Consider the following 17,424-nt stretch of genomic DNA (forward strand, 5'->3'; position numbering starts at 1 on the left):
AATACAAACGACACTGATCCTATTGCAGCAGCAATAGATTTTTCATCATTATATTCAGCTATACATCATGATTACAAGGGAAACAACATTTCGAATATAATTACGCAATTATTGCATATATATCAACCAAAAGATGGTATCAATACATATGAATATGTGCTGAGAAAAGTTCAAGCTTTACTAGAAGATTGTGGTTTCCAAAAAAAGCATCTATTGCTTTCAATGATTCCTCCTCCAGATAATACGTCAGACCAAATGATTAAAGAAGTGTTTCGTACAATTACAGGTTTTACTAAAATCAATCTGCAGGAAAAGTAAGCGATCTCTTTACACAGTACAATCTTTATTATATAATTGTATATCTCATATTATTACAATATTAGCAGCAATACATTTCAAAATATATCTGATATTAAAAATATGGATAAAATAACGGATATTTCATCACCAAAGCAAAATTTGTTATGCGATAAAAATATGTCGAATTTCAAGTCGTCGCTTTCCGAAGCTTTTCCTTTCCGAGGTTTTTCCGAAAGCGAGATTTCTATGATTCCCAATCATATAAAAAACGTAATTCATTTTAACAGATCCATATAATGCGATTTTTCATTCATTTGTAACTGATGTCAATTTAAGTTCTACATATTAATCAATAGGCAGTTTCATCAAATCATCTAAATAATAATTCGAAAAATTGGCTGGAGAGAAATAAGTATCAAATGCCATCTTATCGACAATATCTACTTAATAAAAAGTATTATGTACCGGCTAGAATTAATATGCATAATAATACCATTGCTGAATCACACCCTTGTCACTTGTCTCAAACGGTATATAAAGTTTGTTAGAAGAAAAGAGAAATAAAATAAACGAAAAAAGACATAAATAAAATAATTACAAGATATTAATACATTTTAGGATACATGCTCCACGAAGACTAGTAACAATACTGAGATAATAGATTTATCATGCGCGCAAAATAAGATTCCCCAACAATTTAATGATGTTAAATACAAATATAAAAAATATGAAGATGCATTTGATAAAAATAAAAAATCTGGCATTTCACATATGATAATCGACATTAGTCAAGACGCAACAACTAAACAGACAATTAAAGATGAGATATATAAAATGGATGTGTGTTGCGATGAAGATCAGAATATTATCATAAGTGTATGTAGATAAAATATAGGGAATTTTAGATTAATTTTAGTTTAGAGCAGTTCTAAAAATAAAATTAAATTAATTAAATTTTAGGCAGACGATCTTTTACCAACACCTAATGATAGACTTAAAACAAGCTTGAACAATTTTTTAAAACGAGCGCAAGAAGGAACTTTCGTTGGTAACATTATTCATTACATCAATGCCTTTAATATATTTTGTAATTATAGATAATATATAAAATTACAAAATTTCTCATGTATGCATACAGAATCGACCTTTCCACGCATCATATCGCATCCACAGGGCTTCTTGAATTTGGTATGTTTTACATCGAACGACCCAAAATCTGAAACATCACCGAAAGTTTTAGAAGATTTTACATCTAATATCTCAAATAGTGATACCAATAGCTGCTTACCTTTAAACAAACAGAACACAAATATCAATATACAAAAAAATCAAAAAGAATCGATTGAAAGGAGAAAACAAAAAGCTATTACTTATGTTAATGAATTGCAAAAGAAACATAATTCTCAAGAATTTAATAAAATAATTAAATTACAATTACAACAAAATAATTTAGATTATGATATGGAAAAGAAAGCGACTACATTTGAGTGCAAAGATAATACGGAAAAATCAAGACACGGGTAAATGTGTTTATTTTATCGAACGTCTTAGTCACACGTACAATGCCAAATAATAATAAAACGATTTCTAATTTAGATGCGAAACGGTAGAATCAAAATCGGATAATGTAAATTCTGCAAATAATTTTCAAGCTCGTTCAATGTCTGAACTAGCTGCATATAAGAAACGATATTATGACACGTTATTAAAGGCTCAGAAGGCGAAAGGTTAATTTAAAAAATTATATTACATATGTATATATATTTAAAATATTCTGTTAAGCAATCCTTCAGATATACTTCGGTGTACTTTGTATGGAATACAATAAAATATTGTGTTACTTAGACATAAAAAGTGTTAATAAATATATTGATTACTTAAATTTGTTACAGTTGCAATATCGAATTCTTTAGCGTCTCCATCGGGTCATTTAATAGCCTATGATGATCCGTATTATTCAAATTACATATGCCAGCAGCAACACTTGCTTCACCAACAGCGTCATACGACAGTGAGACCGCAATTTCCGGCATATCCGACGGATCTATCCGGATTATCGAGTGTACACCGTGATCAATACAGTTGGACGAAATCCATCTGTAAATATTTATTACTAAAGCAATTAAGACTTCAACGGCAGGTAAGAAGATATAGAGACATAAGATTATTCTAAGGTATATTTACTTACCGGATATTATTGCAGACATCGCCTCTGTATGCCCGAAATGAAAGGTAATACATTTATGTGCTTAATATAATTGAAATATATCAAAAATATGATCTTTGTTCTATATTGGAGTCGTATGTTATGTGCTATTTTTTCGATTTCTTCATTCTTCGAGTGGTTGGATTCATCGCTACGTTGGACACGTATATCCTTATTCTTCTATGTCAAATGGAAGCGATCAAACAAAGTACTGCGTACGTCGTAAAAACTTGGAAAACATAGTTGGAAAATTGAAGGAGATCGAACGTAATAGTATCGATCTTAATAATTGAGCGATTCTAATACATTAATTCGATGAAAAGTTCCATTGAAGTTACACACGCAAGTGATATTCCTCTTAATTCCTTAATATTTAATATTTTCGAATATCAATTTGAAGAATTGATTAATATAATAGTAATGATAAAAATGTTGAAAATTCATGTAATTATAGATTGATATTAGATGTATATAAGCTCGATATGAATCTTATTCTAAAATATTCTTTTCCATTAGCCTTGCTCGTGCGTTGAAAATAATTATTATGCATTGACAATGGAAATATTATGGTATATAACGATTTATAAATACATTTCTTGTTAGATATTCCGACCTTCCTAAGGCGTAGCTCTTATGAAGTTTAACAGATTGCGCAATGATTTTGATATTTCCATTTGTATTTCGGACGATTGCGTGACATGGTATACGCGCGAAATATAATGTCGTATTTAGCTGTCGCCAATCAAATTGTGTTTAACGCATTTACTAACAAATGTACATTGTTTTGTTCAAGTAACATTACACAAAGTTCACTCTGACTAGATTTGTGATATATTGTTAAGTAACATACACAATCACCCGCACAACTCCGCACAATCAATAGTGTATAATATTCGCCGTTCATTTTACTCCTAGATGTATAAAATGACATTTAAAAGAATATGTGATAATGCTATAACTTAGGTGTTACGTGACTCATGAATCATTTATTGTCTAGATCATTCGCTATCAGTTCGACAAATCACCAAGATGTCATACATCGCATGATATCTTTGCGTCATACTTGGCAATCTGCCCAGTCGTTTTATTTATATTTATATCCATTGTTTTCAGACTTCTGAAAAGACATTCGACTCACGATTCGCCTAACAATCCTACAATTAATATGTCGCTACAGTTTGATGTCCACTATAATTATTGGCAGCATCACATTATTCATTCATATGTAACGAAATATATAAATACAATGACACTATATATATTAATACCTGAATACATTCACATAAATATTAAAACACATTAAAAATATCTAAACAAGACAAATATTTCGTATTTGGGATACGTAACACATGTAACGTGACGTCTATCGTTTAGCAAATGAGGACTTAGGCCAGTTAAATTATTCTATTAGGAGAATTAAAACAAATTGACAGGAATTCATTCTGTAAAATTAAGTTTCTAATTTTCGATATCGTAAAGAATACATTCTGTAATTAATTGAATGTGTTCATTAAAATACCTATTTTAATCACAATAATTTTTCCTATCAATTCTTTTTAGCTCGCCTGATTTTGAAGGGATCTCAGGTCATATACAGATTTGGATTGTCATGCTATCACTACAGGTCACTGTCAATCGAGCTTAGTATATAAAGAAATTTGCATCTATTAATCGTAATCGAAATTTATTGCCTGAATGATAATTTATTCATACAAATTCTAAGGAAACAGTGCTTTTCATGTATCACAAACATACTGCTATTATTTATTATATTAACTTCGTTGAAGCAAATAATTTTACGAATATCAAAGTCAAATAATAGTTTAGTCTTTATTATAATAACGATGACTTTAATCCATTAGCTGTCTATTATGTCCTTATTTGATAATACTATTTAACAAATGATGTTTTTATATTTTTCCTGAAAAATTTGAGAATTAGCATTAAAAAGATCTGTTATTATTACAAATAACAATATGGAATGTGAAATAAAATGATATAAAACTACGTGTACGAATTCGAATTACAAACCTTGGATGTAAAGTCATTAAGAAAACTAATCGGTATTACATTACATTTAAAAAGAGCGTTATATTTCCTCTGGCAGTGTTTGTACACTTTGATCTCGCTCAAGGCTAATTGTTTTATTACGCCAAGTGATATTGATAAATTAGTTACTCCTAATAAAACATAATTTATGTTGAGATACTCACTCATAATTCTCAGCATACCAAAGATAAATTATATAGAAAAATTACACACTATAATATCTCCAATAAAACAAGTTGATACTTTATATTTGCCACAACGAAGCTGCTGTATTACATCTCGTTCTCTTTATGAATCTATATGAACACGCATTTCTCTTACACTATTAATTGATTTAAGGTTGACGCATCAAAGTTCGATAAGTGTATAATTTATTTGTGTTTACACTCGCGGCATCGTATCAAAAGACAAAAAATAGCTGTTGTTAGACAAAATAGTTGTCTTAATCAAGATTAGCTAACATGTTTATATTCATTCGATATAATGGTCGTGATACATTGAACAAAGGAGAAACAAGATATTATAGAAATTCTGAAGACTAGATAATGCTGTTATATATTAAAAAAGACTCAATGGAATTATCAATCAGGAAACAAGCGCTTAATAGTTTTCTTCTAAGATGAATTGTACTTCTAACACGATATGTATATACTAAAAAATACTTTGCTCTTTAATTTGATGGATTATTAAGAAGATATAGTTGTACAAAAAAGTGCTTGACCAGAGTTGACTAGACTCTTTCATTAAAAGATTAATACAATAAATAATACTATTCATTTATAATAATTTTAAAACTACGTAAGACGTACTTATAAATAATGCATACAGGAACAGGGACGGATCATTCTCTTTTAATAACTTAAATCAGCAAAAATCTATTAATTATGTATATGAAAAAATTCAGTTTAAAGATTTAAGATTTAATAAAAAATAACCAATTACAATATATATATAAACATTTTTTAAATTAGTATTATTTAATTTGGTTAATTATAATTAAACTTGTAATTTAAGTGTTTGTTCCGTCCTTGTGCAAGAATGATACTATTGTAATATAATGAGCACATTTCAGAGTGTGAGCTAATTGGAATAATACAATAAATAATCGTTCCACGCATACTATTCTGTTCATACGGGAACTAATGCCAAACCGATCTTCCAATGCAAAGATTAAGTCTTATAATTTTATTAAAAGTCAATAAAAAGTTCTCTCTATATGAAATTATTTTTAGCATTTTTCTCAAAACGTGCTTTAATAAAAATTTAAAATTCTATAAGGCCATTGTGTGAAATATATATTTATAAAGGTATTGTCATTGCAAAATAAAATATTATCGTGATTTTACTATTACACCGATTATTAATAAGTCATACGTTTAATTAAAATTTAAAACAAAATTTAATTAAGAAAATTATTTTATAATTTTGCGAATATATAATCTTTTCCTTTATTAAAAACTTTATTAAAAGCATCGTTTATGATAATTTCATAAACTTCGATTTTCGCATATTTTATAATCACATCGTAATTTTTTAAGCATTTTAAAATAAATTAATATGTTTAATTATATATATATAAAACCAGTTTCATTTCCTTAAATAATATTAAAATTTAATTTAATAAAAGAAGAATCTTGTGCGCTTGTGTTTCAAGAGTTTGCAATTATATATAAATTTAAATAGACAAGTTACAGTCGCAAATTACAGTTGCAACTACCGTTGTTTGTATGTAGGATAGAAAGATCGGTCTAGCTGCATTTTATTATGTATGTATATAATCCTTCAAGGTTTAATATATACAACTTTCTTAAAGAATAGGCAATTTCTCCCTGCATGTACTAAACGCTTTTTCCAAGTATGCATGGAGCTCAAAATATGTTGGCATCAAAATATGATAGAAATAATTAGTTAAATATATATTAGTGTTACGTGCTATATAGTGGTCTTATACTTATAAAATCCCATTAAAACTTACTTAGATTTATTATTTGGTACATGATTGGAATGAAGTGGCATTATTTGCTTATCAAAGTTGGGCAGTCTGGTTTTGTGATGCAAAACGTCAGGACCCGAACAACTAAAGAAAACCTATCCTCTTGGCAGCAAAATGTACAAGGCAGCAATAATTTTATACAAGATCTTAAATCTTTGGACACATGTTCGTCCTGCAAAATTCGATAACGACGAACTTGATGAGCCCTATAATAAGTCCGAGCTATTTTTTCACCTATTGCATGTACGAAATATAGTAATCTATATATTTTACGTTAACATTCAATTTCATACACAGTTGAAAACACAGACACAAAATATAAAATCAAGATAGTTTTCTACTTCAGTCATTACGCATCATTTAATATTAAATATAAAATCAGACATTTTGTATGCAAGCAAGAAAAAAGTACAAAATTTCAATTGTAATATCATTACTGTATTGAATAAAATGTTTATAGACGTAAAGTATATAGATATACTCGGTTTATAAAAAATTTTGTTATGTCACAAATTGTTCACAGAAACTGCTCGATAGAACAAGTTTATTTTTTACCTAAAATGTGTGCTTCATATTTCACAAGACGTTCAGGTAAAGCTGTAAGGATCGATAGTTTTGCTAGAACAAGGTTGAACATCATCTGGTGGTGGGCGCCACTGTCCGGACCACATAGCATTACGAACCACATTCGCATCAGTAGTTTCTTCTATACCGTTGCTAGACGTACATTCCGCCTCCCAGTTTCGAAGACCGTTTCGAGTCACTCGATTGATCGATCTAGCCTCATTCATTTCACAATAATTCTGTGCGTCATTGTTCACTGGCATTCGTCTAGTTTTACTTTTAATTTGCGTAGTACCACTATTTCTACATTCAGTTTCGGGCCACGGCTGAGACTGCTCCACTGTAGACTGTAGAGGTAACTTTCGCGGTACTCTTCTAGTCTTCGCTTCCTCCGCAGTAACAAGATTAGCATCGACTTTACTATTACTTGGCGCGGTTCCATCACCGGTTGAACTACTGTCACCCTCTTTCCTTCGTCTTCTTCGTCTCCTCTCAATCTCAGTATCTTCCCGCCGAGTATCCTCGTTATTCGTATGTGTTTCTAAAATATGTTGCTTGGCTGTAGCCCAATGGTCCTTTCTATTTGCGCCTTGTTTAAATTTCTCGTGATTACTACCGCGATGGCCACCGTTACTAGTGTTCGTATCACTGTCCACGTTACGTTTCTTCGATTGCTGATTTTTCACGGCCCATGAAGCCGGTCTCTTAGGACTACGTTCCTTCAAAGTGACCTGCATTTTAGATTATATTTACACCGTGATTGCTAATCAATACTTGAGTCATAAAACATGCAAATTATTTACCCCAGAGGAAGAAGAATTGTCAACGGGTTTATAAAGTTGGGTTGGAGTATGACTACGAGAATCTTGACCTTTACAACTTGATCCACTACGACAATGTATCCAAGACAGTAAAAATGCTAAAAGAGCACAAAAAAGTCCCACTACTGCTGCAGCAGTTAATTGAGAACGTGTGCGTCTTGGTACCCAACCTCCACTGTGATATTTCCATATTGTACATGCTAATAATGCGCTACTTGCAGCATATGACAAGCCTATGCCAGTGAATACTATAGCATTCTAGAAAAAAATAATAACCTCTTATACATAACAACATCAACTAATATATCTACACAATAATTTCTTATAACAATAATAATTACATAAATAGTTTCTGAAACATACAGGTATTAAGCTGATATTACATTTATTGTACAACAAATTTTTCAAGCTTGTCGATTGGCTATTGCATAGAGAGATTCGAAAACTCTCTACAGTCAATTAATACAAAAGTTGAAAAATTTGTCATATGACAAATGTAATATTAGTCTTATAGTGAAACATTACTTACCAGTCTAGTCCAATTTAAAGGAAGGATGTAAATGACATGCGAAATATCAAGGAAGAGAAGAGCTGCAGTGACCAAGAAACAGAAAACAGCTACAAAGATCATGAATCGTAAACGATCTGCTAAAGGCAGCATAAAAATGCTGACCTTGGCAGTGCCAGAACTGCATAAAGTTGCCAAACAAGCTGCAGAAGATATCTACGAAATGCGCTCATTAATTTATCTATATATAACAATTGTAGTAGCTCAAACTTTGAGTTTGTCATATAGTTTCTACATAAAAGTGACTTTACACTCACAAGTAATAAGAGTCTAACAACACCCGTAGGTGTTTTAAGATGTCCTTGTATGTCGCAGTAAATAACCACATGACTTGCACGAGACCAAGGCATGGTGTTTGATGAGCCAGGTCTATGATCACTATTACCATAGTGACCGTGATAATTAGCATGCGAATCCCAAGAGTGGACTGTCGAGTTCACCCCTGGCGAATCCAGCTCTGATGATTGGGAGCTGATTTGCCCCCCTGTCCTACTGCCTGCTATTGATACAATATTAAAACCATGTATATATTCGTATATGCAGTTATATAGATATACAATAACTCTAATAAAAAATAGAAAGGCAAATCAGTGTTAAAATTTTAATAACTATACATTATCTTGATATTACAAAGTGACCATAAAACAATTATTGATATAGCAGATATGGAATTTTAACTTTGTTTATGTATAAAATTCCATATTGAAGTGATATTAAATAATACACAAATATTAATTAAAACATTGAAACACATACCAATTTCGAAGTCTTGAATGTCTTCGGGTTTAGAATATATAGCAGGTGGTGACTCCAGGTCGCGTATCTCTTCTAGAAGAAGCACTTCTATTTCCTCGGCTGCGTATAAGTCCGAGACCGAACGAATAGGATAATGCCGAGTCTCGCTCATTACTTAGGTGCGCGCACTCATTTACTCCTTCCTGCCTGCAGTCGTATCTTTCTATTTGATTTACCAGCCACCATTCATTGTCTAATCGATTCAATAACAAGTCCATTCGTCTATCAGCCATCCTCTGCATATACCATGTGCCATTTCTACCTTTGCAGGCAAAAATACTTCTCCACCTTCAAGCCATACACCTGTTAATAAAAGAAAATACTTAAAGGCTTATACTTAAACTTATACTTTATACTTGTTCTTCCAGTACCACTGTATATTTTAAGGTACAATCAATATCATATTTTCTTAAAACTCTTATTCAAATTTCAATGTGAAAAATTAATAAAATATCATCTAGTTTTTATTATAGTAAAACTTATTATTGCTAAAGATTTCAAGTATATGAGAATTTTTTTCAGATTTTTATATAGTCTGGAACTATAAAACATATATGCTGATTCTCTAAATGGCACAGAATATAAATTATGTAGAAAATTACAGAGTAGTGCCGAAGGGTTAAAATAATTTGGAATAAACCATTTGAAGTTTATAATAAAATTAATATAACAAAAAAAATAGAAACATTAGAGCTATAAATATTTAATACACATTATTTCAATCAATTAAATTTGTGACATTGAAATGTAACTTCGACAAGAGATGTATCAATAGTAACATCTCAGGAAGTGAGCAATTTCTAGACATATTTTTATATTTTTTATTCGATACTACATCATTGAAAATCGGCAAATCGGCGCAGCTATCAAATTTGATAAACAAACGTGTTACTGTCAAGCACATGACATTTGTTTAGCACAAAATTATCGCGTTAGTCTGGCTGATGCACCAGAGCTTATGGTACGAGAAAGATTCAGTCCGATCACATGGACGATAAGTTCGACCTGCAGCATATACGGTCGAGCGTCGAGATTACTTCAAATTCTCCGTAACAAGTCGTCTTATTCCGATCAAATCGTTTGGGATCCACATGTTGATGTTGCCAGAGTTCGTTCTAGCGTTGTCCCGGACGCGCCGCACCGTGTCGCGAACATTATCACTCGAGACAGGAATGGTTACGGAAAACGTACCTTGAATTTACGATCGTCAATCGCGACGCGTAGATCATATTTTTCGGAGATTTTTCACGTAGCCAAGCTCGCTGGCCGTCCAACGGGTAGCCGCCATTGCCTTTTTGCTTGGTTTTTGCCCATGGTCCGCCGTCCGCGTCCGTTACGACGACCTATAAATGATAGATGGGGCAACCTGTCTCTCTCGCTCTCTTTATTTATTGGATTTATTGTCCTTATTGGACGAAGGACAAAAAATGATTGTGGGTATTTTGCAGCAAGAGAATTGTCCTGATCGTTCTCTCTGCATTTAGAATTATCTCGTTTATTTCCTCAGAATGTAGAGAGAATTCTCTAAATTATAATTACAGATTCACAGGATATTGTATAGATGATAAACGAAATTATCGTAATGGTACTAATTAACCTACTCCCTCTAGATATCCTGGACAAAAAGTAGTTGATCAACTAATCAGAAATTTGATCCAGTTTGATTTATAGTGGAAAGAAGGATGATTTTTCATATACTGCGGCAGCAATTCGTTATTATTGGTTAAAAATTTTTAATGACGCACTTCCGCTACTTCTGGCGCAAAATGCATTTTGCTCACAATTCAATCGAACGAACATTGATCAGAAAATGGCACTAAACGAACAAAGGGCTTTCGAAATCGAGAAAGTCCGAAATATTTGTAAAAAAAAAAAATGGAAATATTATCGCAACAGATATTTAAAAAAATTTAACAAAGAATGGCATCTCGAATGAGAAAATATATTTATAATTAATTATAATTAATTAATTATTTTTAATAAATATTAATAAGTTTAATATGTAAAAATAAGTTATGATCTCAATTTCCGATTGACATCGAGACGTGAATAATAATCACAATTATTGTAATTTTTTGAAATGATTATTGTAAAGTGATTTTATAATTAAGAAAATTACAGTTTATTCTAATTTTAGAAATTTTAATGTTTTGCTTTTTGAGCAGCAAATGCAATTGAAACAATTATGAAAATTTTACATCACGTAATATTTTTGCTACTGCAGCGTGCTGCGCATGAAAAGGCAATTTAAAAGTAAATTTTCACGAGCTGCTCAAACGCTGGCTGTTTCAGCGACAAAAAAGATCACGTGGCTAAAATTGACGAATATCAAGCATCCATTTTGATCACGTGATCATTTTTTGTTGCTAAAACCGTTGATTAGAACAACTCGTGAAAATTTAGCTTCGGATTTACAATAGGTGCTTTAAATGTTAAGCCATAAGAAATTGACTAACTATAATCGAATGTGAAGAGAATAAGGGGCTCCGCACAATAAAAGGAACAGGCAACAGAGAATAGAAAATAAAAATTTCAACCTATCAGAGATCATGCATTGTGGAATACACAGTTTCCGATAGATTGAAATTCTTATTCTCTGTTCCCTGTTTCTTTTGTTGTGCGGAATTCCTGATTCATTGTGATTCGTTCATTTTTATGGCTTAAGACTTAGGGTCTTAAGATTACCAATCTAAGATTACATGCGCGGTTGCCAGATTTATCTAAATTTATCAAAAAATGAAACAACTGGATCTTAAAAATCTATTGTAGATTCAGAATAAAACTTGTTCTACAAAGCTCGCGAGCCGTAAAAAATTAACCAATCATAGTCGTTTTTTTTTCAACTATATCTGCGTTAACAGTTAAATGAGCGCTCGCTGCTATTTGTCTTTTTCTAGATTTAAAATTCTGATTGGATGATCTAAAAGAATACACCAATAACAGTGAACACTCAACTATTGAGTCTGCTGAATGCGCCTTATGAGCGCTGAACGGTTATCGTTCTGAATGCATCCTATGATAGGACGATGACGAAAACAACAAATCAAGCAATTCAAGCCGAGCCGTGAAAACATTTTCAACTTTCTGTGCTGCCATATTGCATTAAACCGATATCTCCTCTTGGAGCCAGAGATACAATTGGCAACATCGAAAATGTCCCTGGCAACATCGAAAATTTTCCCCTCTATTTTTGCTCTACCAATTGTTGCAGCTTTCTTCTAGTAGAGGCGGCATTATACAGTGTCTGTAAAATTAATAAAAAAATGTCGAAAAAAATATGATTTTGAAAAAAATATGATTCCGGTAGCTCTTCTCTCTCTCTCTCTCTCTCTCTCTCTCTCTCTCTTTCTCTCTAATAAGATTCATTTAAATTAAGTTTCGGTTTCAAAATTTTGGTTTCGGTTTTAGGCCAAAATTGAGTGACAACCGATCAACATTCATTTTCGGTTTGATCGAACTCTACTGTTTGAAGCTCGTGCCAAATTTTGCACTTAAGTGTAAAAATTTGGCATCAAGTTTCTCAATAAAATAGCGCGCACTGTTTTCAAGCGTATCGAAACGCCTAGTGAAACATGTCAGTTTGGTTTACTGTTTATCTTTTCTTAATCCTAAAAATTAGAAAAAGATAAAGAGTAAAATTGAACTACGATTCAATCTCTGAAGTTATAAATCTTACATTACTGGAATTGAGTATTAATCACTTAAATTTTAACAAGGATGCAAACTCTCATGCGAAAGCACCTTTAGCTAGAATTAAATTGAATAAAGAAAAATTGAAGAGAGATCTTGGGGTTTATTATGGTTCTTGAAACGGTGAAAATTTCGAAAGTAATCGAATTTATTAAAATATTTATAACTTCATTAGTTAACACCTAGTGAGTTTGCTCATTTTTGTAATTTTCACTTCATCTAAAAAATTCGTAATATAATTTTTCGTATGAAGGAGTTATAAAGTGCGATTAAAAAGGTTCATGAGTCATCTCGATAATTTTAATTAAATATTCTAAAACTAAATATTCTAAAAATTTATGATAATTTACGACGAAGTTTGGTCCACAATTCGGTATCGCTACTACCGATATTCATATGAGGGCAGCCTAAAGGCGCGCGCGGTCGATAAGGACGGTAGCCAATGGCGAACGCGCAATTCACATTTCATCACATTTCACGATCGTGGCGTCGTGCGCGCTCGTGTTGGCAACTGGGCGGCCTCGAAGTGGAGTCTTTTTGCTTCCCATTTTGTCTCGTGTGCGGCAACGTCCACGGTTCACCGTGGTTCGTTCACTGACGTTTCCGCTGTGCCATCGCATGGCCGACGTGTGCATACCGAGGATCGCGCTCGCGTGGTACTCGCCGTGTGACGAATCGCGTCGCCGCTGAAGAGGACCAGCTCGTCGCGATAACGTCGGGCACACTGATCACACCGTAACGATCCTCTGAAGTGAGTGCGAGGACGGAAGGTATACCGTATAATAGCCACGAGCAAAGGTGGCCGTACGGCGCGTGCTTAAACTCGAGCGTTTAATGCCCGCGCGCGCGACACCGAGCGTTAGAGAGAAAGAGAAAGAGAACGCGAGAAAGAAAGAGAACGAACGAACGGAACGGGCGACCGCCCCTGAATGAATGGCTATGTCGACCACGTTCCTCCGTGGCTGACATAATCCGGTGTGAACTGGATCGGTGCGGTATTTTCTAACTACCGATAACTCTCCGATCGTAATTTTCACAGAGAGGAACCTGTGGCAAGATCCGATTCCCCGTCATCGACGTGGGCCACATTTCCTGCTCCATTCACCCTCGTCATTATCATCGTCGTCGTCCTCCACGTCCACCTTCGGGCGGACCAGAGCGCGCGTGGCAGCGATTAAATTTTCAGCATCTCGGGCACCAACCCGCCGTAACGTCGCGACCACGCGTCCCCACGCACATCCGCAGCGATGTCGAACGAGGAGACCTCCGCCGACCGCAACGTCGAGATCTGGAAAATCAAGAAGCTCATAAAGAGTCTCGAGATGGCCAGAGGGTAAGTAGGTCGGCTCCAAAGTCCTCGCGTTTTGTGCTGTCAGCTGTTACCGTTATCACTGCACGAATTTCCTTGACATATGGCTTGGCGAACCATGTGCTCATTCACCAAGTTCCGCAATTTGGGCTTCTGGATCCCATACAAGAACCGCTTTTGTTGCAACTGACAGACGTTACTGGAATTTATCGTGGAAAATGTATATAAGTCTCGTCTTATATAAGTGGATTTTTCCAAAATTGTCTTTTAATTATCTCTGCGGCATACTTGTGGAAGGTTGACGTGTTTGTCTTTACAGGAATGGCACGAGTATGATTTCGTTAATCATACCTCCAAAGGACCAAATATCGAGAGTGAGCAAGATGCTGGCGGATGAATTCGGTACAGCGTCGAACATTAAGTCACGTGTAAATAGATTATCTGTTTTGGGTGCAATCACATCGGTGCAGCATAGGCTAAAGCTATATACAAAAGGTAATTGATTTTTATCTATATATATATATATATATATATCAATATCAATAAGAATATAGGAATTGTATACACTTACAGTGTTTGACTCTTTTTAATGTAAAATTATGTTTCGTGATTAACTTTTGAGTCAGATTAGATATCATTCATATATTGAACATTAATCATGCGTTATTTATGCATATTAATGTCTTTTAGTGCCTCCAAATGGCCTGGTAATTTATTGTGGAACTATTGTAACAGAAGAAGGAAAAGAAAAAAAAGTCAACATCGATTTTGAGCCTTTCAAACCTATCAATACATCTTTATATCTTTGTGATAATAAGGTGTGTTTATTTTCGCAAATGTGATATAAGAAATATGATTTTTTACACAAATTACATTGCGTTTTATAGTTTCACACAGAAGCACTCACGGCATTACTCGCAGATGATAACAAATTTGGTTTTATTGTAATGGATGGTAATGGAGCGTTATTTGGAACGCTGCAAGGTAACACCCGCGAGGTGTTACATAAATTCACCGTAGATCTTCCCAAGAAACATGGTAAGTAAGAGAAATTGGAAAAGATTTTTGTTTTTATCCCAATTTTGTCATTATTGTTTGTTTAATCAATATAAGATATTGATATCAAAGATGTATGTTTTTTTTCCTTGTTCTTTAATTGACCCTCGGTTCTTCAAGTGTAGCCAAATTGGTCAATAACAAGTTATCAACTAACTTTTAAGCCTTAAACCTACAATTATATAAGTGTAGTTATAAGTGATTGTAATTGTAAGAATTGACTAATCATAGTCAAAGATTTTCCTCATATTTGATTGCGATTGATTAATTTTTACAATTACAATCACTTATAACCATGTTTACGCAATTGTGAAATGAACTTTATATCAAACTTCAACTTTAAACTTATTTTTTAATCAGGAGGAAACGTAATCGATATAATAGTTATGTTCCTTAATCCAAGACACAATTGGGATTCTTACTCATATTGAGTAACTTAAATGCAGAAAAAATCCTGCATATGTGAGGCGTGGATAGGATCGAACTCGGATCCACGGATTAGTAGTTCGTGGACCGAGCACCGAGCCACCCGACTTTTTGAAAAAAAGATATATGTCACAAAGAAAATATTGATTTCAGGCAGAGGTGGTCAATCTGCATTGCGTTTTGCCCGATTACGCATGGAAAAACGGCATAATTATGTTCGAAAAGTAGCTGAAGTCGCTACTCAATTATATATCACAAACGACAAACCTAACATCGCTGGATTGATCCTTGCGGGTAGTGCCGATTTTAAAACGGAACTTAGTCAATCCGATATGTTCGATCCAGTAAGCAAAATTCTTTTTAGAAAGATTTTTTTTAGAAGATCGCATTTTCCGTTGTTTTATTATGTCACGGACAATGCTTTGGCAAAAGCTAAATCTTTTTGATTTTATTATAATTTTTATGCGAAGGGATCACAAGCTTTATTTCCAACCTTTATTCTAAAAATCTGCTTTTTAAAATTATTTATTACTGTTGAATAACGTTTATCATATTTCATAATTTGTGATTATGATAAACATCATCAATTGAACAATTATTATTTGAAGATTTCCAAAAATGATAGTATTCGCTTATCTCTATTTTGAGATTAAATTTATATCTCGTAGGCATTATTTTTATCAGAGTGGAATGTTTTTGCTGAATATTCTTTGTGTTATATTTATGCGGACAGCAAGTCCAGGAACCGATCTCGAACTGTTTGGTGTTGTTAATTTTCCAAAATCTCCATTATTTACAATTAATTTTTCTGAATACATTTGTGTTATAGTGATAATATGTTATAGAAATAAAAAACAGATTGTTTCTTTAATTAGCTTTCTAACTTATTAGTTTCTTTAATACATGATTTTTTTTTCAGAGATTGCAAGCTAAGGTTATAAAGCTAGTTGATGTATCATATGGTGGCGAAAATGGTTTTAATCAAGCTATTGAATTAGCGGCCGAATCTTTGCAAAATGTAAAGTTTATTCAAGAGAAAAAATTAATCGGTAAATATTTATATGTTGATTAAAATGTAATGTAATATTATGTAATATATATGTATTTAATAATACATATTTATATTGGATTTCTGTTTTATTTAGGGCGCTACTTTGATGAAATTTCTCAAGAAACTGGCAAATATTGTTTTGGTGTAGAAGATACGTTGAGAGCCTTGGAATTGGGTAGCGTCGAAACTTTAATTTGTTGGGAAAATTTAGATATTCAACGATATGTCCTGAAAAATCATACGAACGCTGAAGAAAAAGTACTACACTTAACGCCAGAACAAGAAAAAGATAAAACTCATTTTACTGATAAGGAAGTGAGTAATCAAAACAATGTTAGAAATGGAAAATAAAAATAAATTTTTAATTAAACTAAATAACTAAAAAACATAATAAAGTCAGCACTTTTCTTTACAGTATGTTAAAGAAACTGCTGATTTTATCATGTTTTTATTTATATTTAATTTAATTAAAAAATTATTCACATGTTGAAGACTGTCAAAGATTAGACAATATCAATTATAGATATAGGACGTTTTCGTATTCTTATTATTTCCTGGTTGGCTTTCCGATTTTTCTTGGGGGGGGGGGGGGGGGG

At 32.9% G+C, this 17,424-nt stretch overlaps 3 protein-coding genes and 1 long non-coding RNA gene across 6 annotated transcripts in view; 2 read left to right on the forward strand and 2 right to left on the reverse strand.

The window, feature by feature from the left end:
• Nucleotides 1-2,548, forward strand: part of LOC108690766 — a 4,912-nt gene extending 2,364 nt beyond the window's left edge. Inside the window, exons 2-10 of the mRNA XM_018198233.1 lie at nt 1-314; nt 384-570; nt 657-839; nt 919-1,176; nt 1,261-1,348; nt 1,439-1,820; nt 1,897-2,027; nt 2,193-2,440; nt 2,504-2,548. The exon at nt 1-314 is cut by the window's left edge and continues 3 nt beyond it. Coding sequence (XP_018053722.1) covers nt 1-314; nt 384-570; nt 657-839; nt 919-1,176; nt 1,261-1,348; nt 1,439-1,820; nt 1,897-2,027; nt 2,193-2,440; nt 2,504-2,536 — 1,824 coding nt within the window. The 3' untranslated portion in view covers nt 2,537-2,548. The remainder of the gene's footprint in view (nt 315-383; nt 571-656; nt 840-918; nt 1,177-1,260; nt 1,349-1,438; nt 1,821-1,896; nt 2,028-2,192; nt 2,441-2,503) is intronic.
• Nucleotides 1,363-2,565, reverse strand: LOC108690767. Its single transcript, XR_001931911.1, has 3 exons — nt 2,489-2,565; nt 2,178-2,397; nt 1,363-1,516 (listed from the first exon to the last, which is right to left on the reverse strand). It is a non-coding gene; the product is annotated as an uncharacterized LOC108690767 (long non-coding RNA).
• Nucleotides 2,566-6,274: 3,709 nt separating this feature from the next.
• On the reverse strand, nt 6,275-10,593 carry LOC108690720. The gene is made up of 7 exons (XM_018198156.1): nt 10,488-10,593; nt 9,258-9,599; nt 8,759-9,000; nt 8,463-8,657; nt 7,916-8,191; nt 7,104-7,843; nt 6,275-6,754 (listed from the first exon to the last, which is right to left on the reverse strand). The coding sequence occupies exons 2-6, from the start codon at nt 9,406-9,408 to the stop codon at nt 7,136-7,138; spliced, it is 1,572 nt and encodes a 523-aa protein (XP_018053645.1). The 5' UTR covers nt 9,409-9,599; nt 10,488-10,593; the 3' UTR covers nt 6,275-6,754; nt 7,104-7,135.
• Nucleotides 10,594-13,519: 2,926 nt separating this feature from the next.
• LOC108690747 (eukaryotic peptide chain release factor subunit 1) overlaps nt 13,520-17,424 on the forward strand; it is an 11,223-nt gene continuing 7,318 nt past the window's right edge. The window contains exons 1-8 of one of the 3 annotated variants that reach the window (XM_018198190.1): nt 13,520-13,737; nt 14,026-14,319; nt 14,615-14,790; nt 14,986-15,113; nt 15,183-15,333; nt 15,931-16,121; nt 16,697-16,826; nt 16,923-17,143. In XM_018198190.1, coding sequence (XP_018053679.1) covers nt 14,234-14,319; nt 14,615-14,790; nt 14,986-15,113; nt 15,183-15,333; nt 15,931-16,121; nt 16,697-16,826; nt 16,923-17,143 — 1,083 coding nt within the window. In that variant the 5' untranslated portion in view covers nt 13,520-13,737; nt 14,026-14,233. Of the gene's footprint in view, nt 13,757-14,025; nt 14,320-14,614; nt 14,791-14,985; nt 15,114-15,182; nt 15,334-15,930; nt 16,122-16,696; nt 16,827-16,922; nt 17,144-17,424 lie in introns of all 3 variants that reach the window. The other 2 variants (XM_018198189.1, XM_018198187.1) reach the window with 2 other exon arrangements.

The sequence above is a fragment of the Atta colombica genome, unplaced genomic scaffold (genome assembly GCF_001594045.1).
Source record: "Atta colombica isolate Treedump-2 unplaced genomic scaffold, Acol1.0 scaffold35, whole genome shotgun sequence".
Taxonomy (NCBI): Eukaryota; Metazoa; Arthropoda; class Insecta; order Hymenoptera; family Formicidae; genus Atta; species Atta colombica.

What these genes read in the sequence shown, in the direction of transcription:
- LOC108690720 (XM_018198156.1), bottom strand. Translation starts at nt 9,408, where the DNA reads ATGAGCGAGACTCGGCATTATCCTATTCGTTCGGTCTCGGACTTATAC. An exon ending in CATTCAAGACTTCGAAATTG is followed by an intron (nt 9,001 to 9,257) that starts GTATGTGTTTCA and finishes TTGTATCAATAG; the next exon opens with CAGGCAGTAGGACAGGGGGG. An exon ending in CTTTAAATTGGACTAGACTG is followed by an intron (nt 8,192 to 8,462) that starts GTAAGTAATGTT and finishes ATTTTTTTCTAG; the next exon opens with AATGCTATAGTATTCACTGG.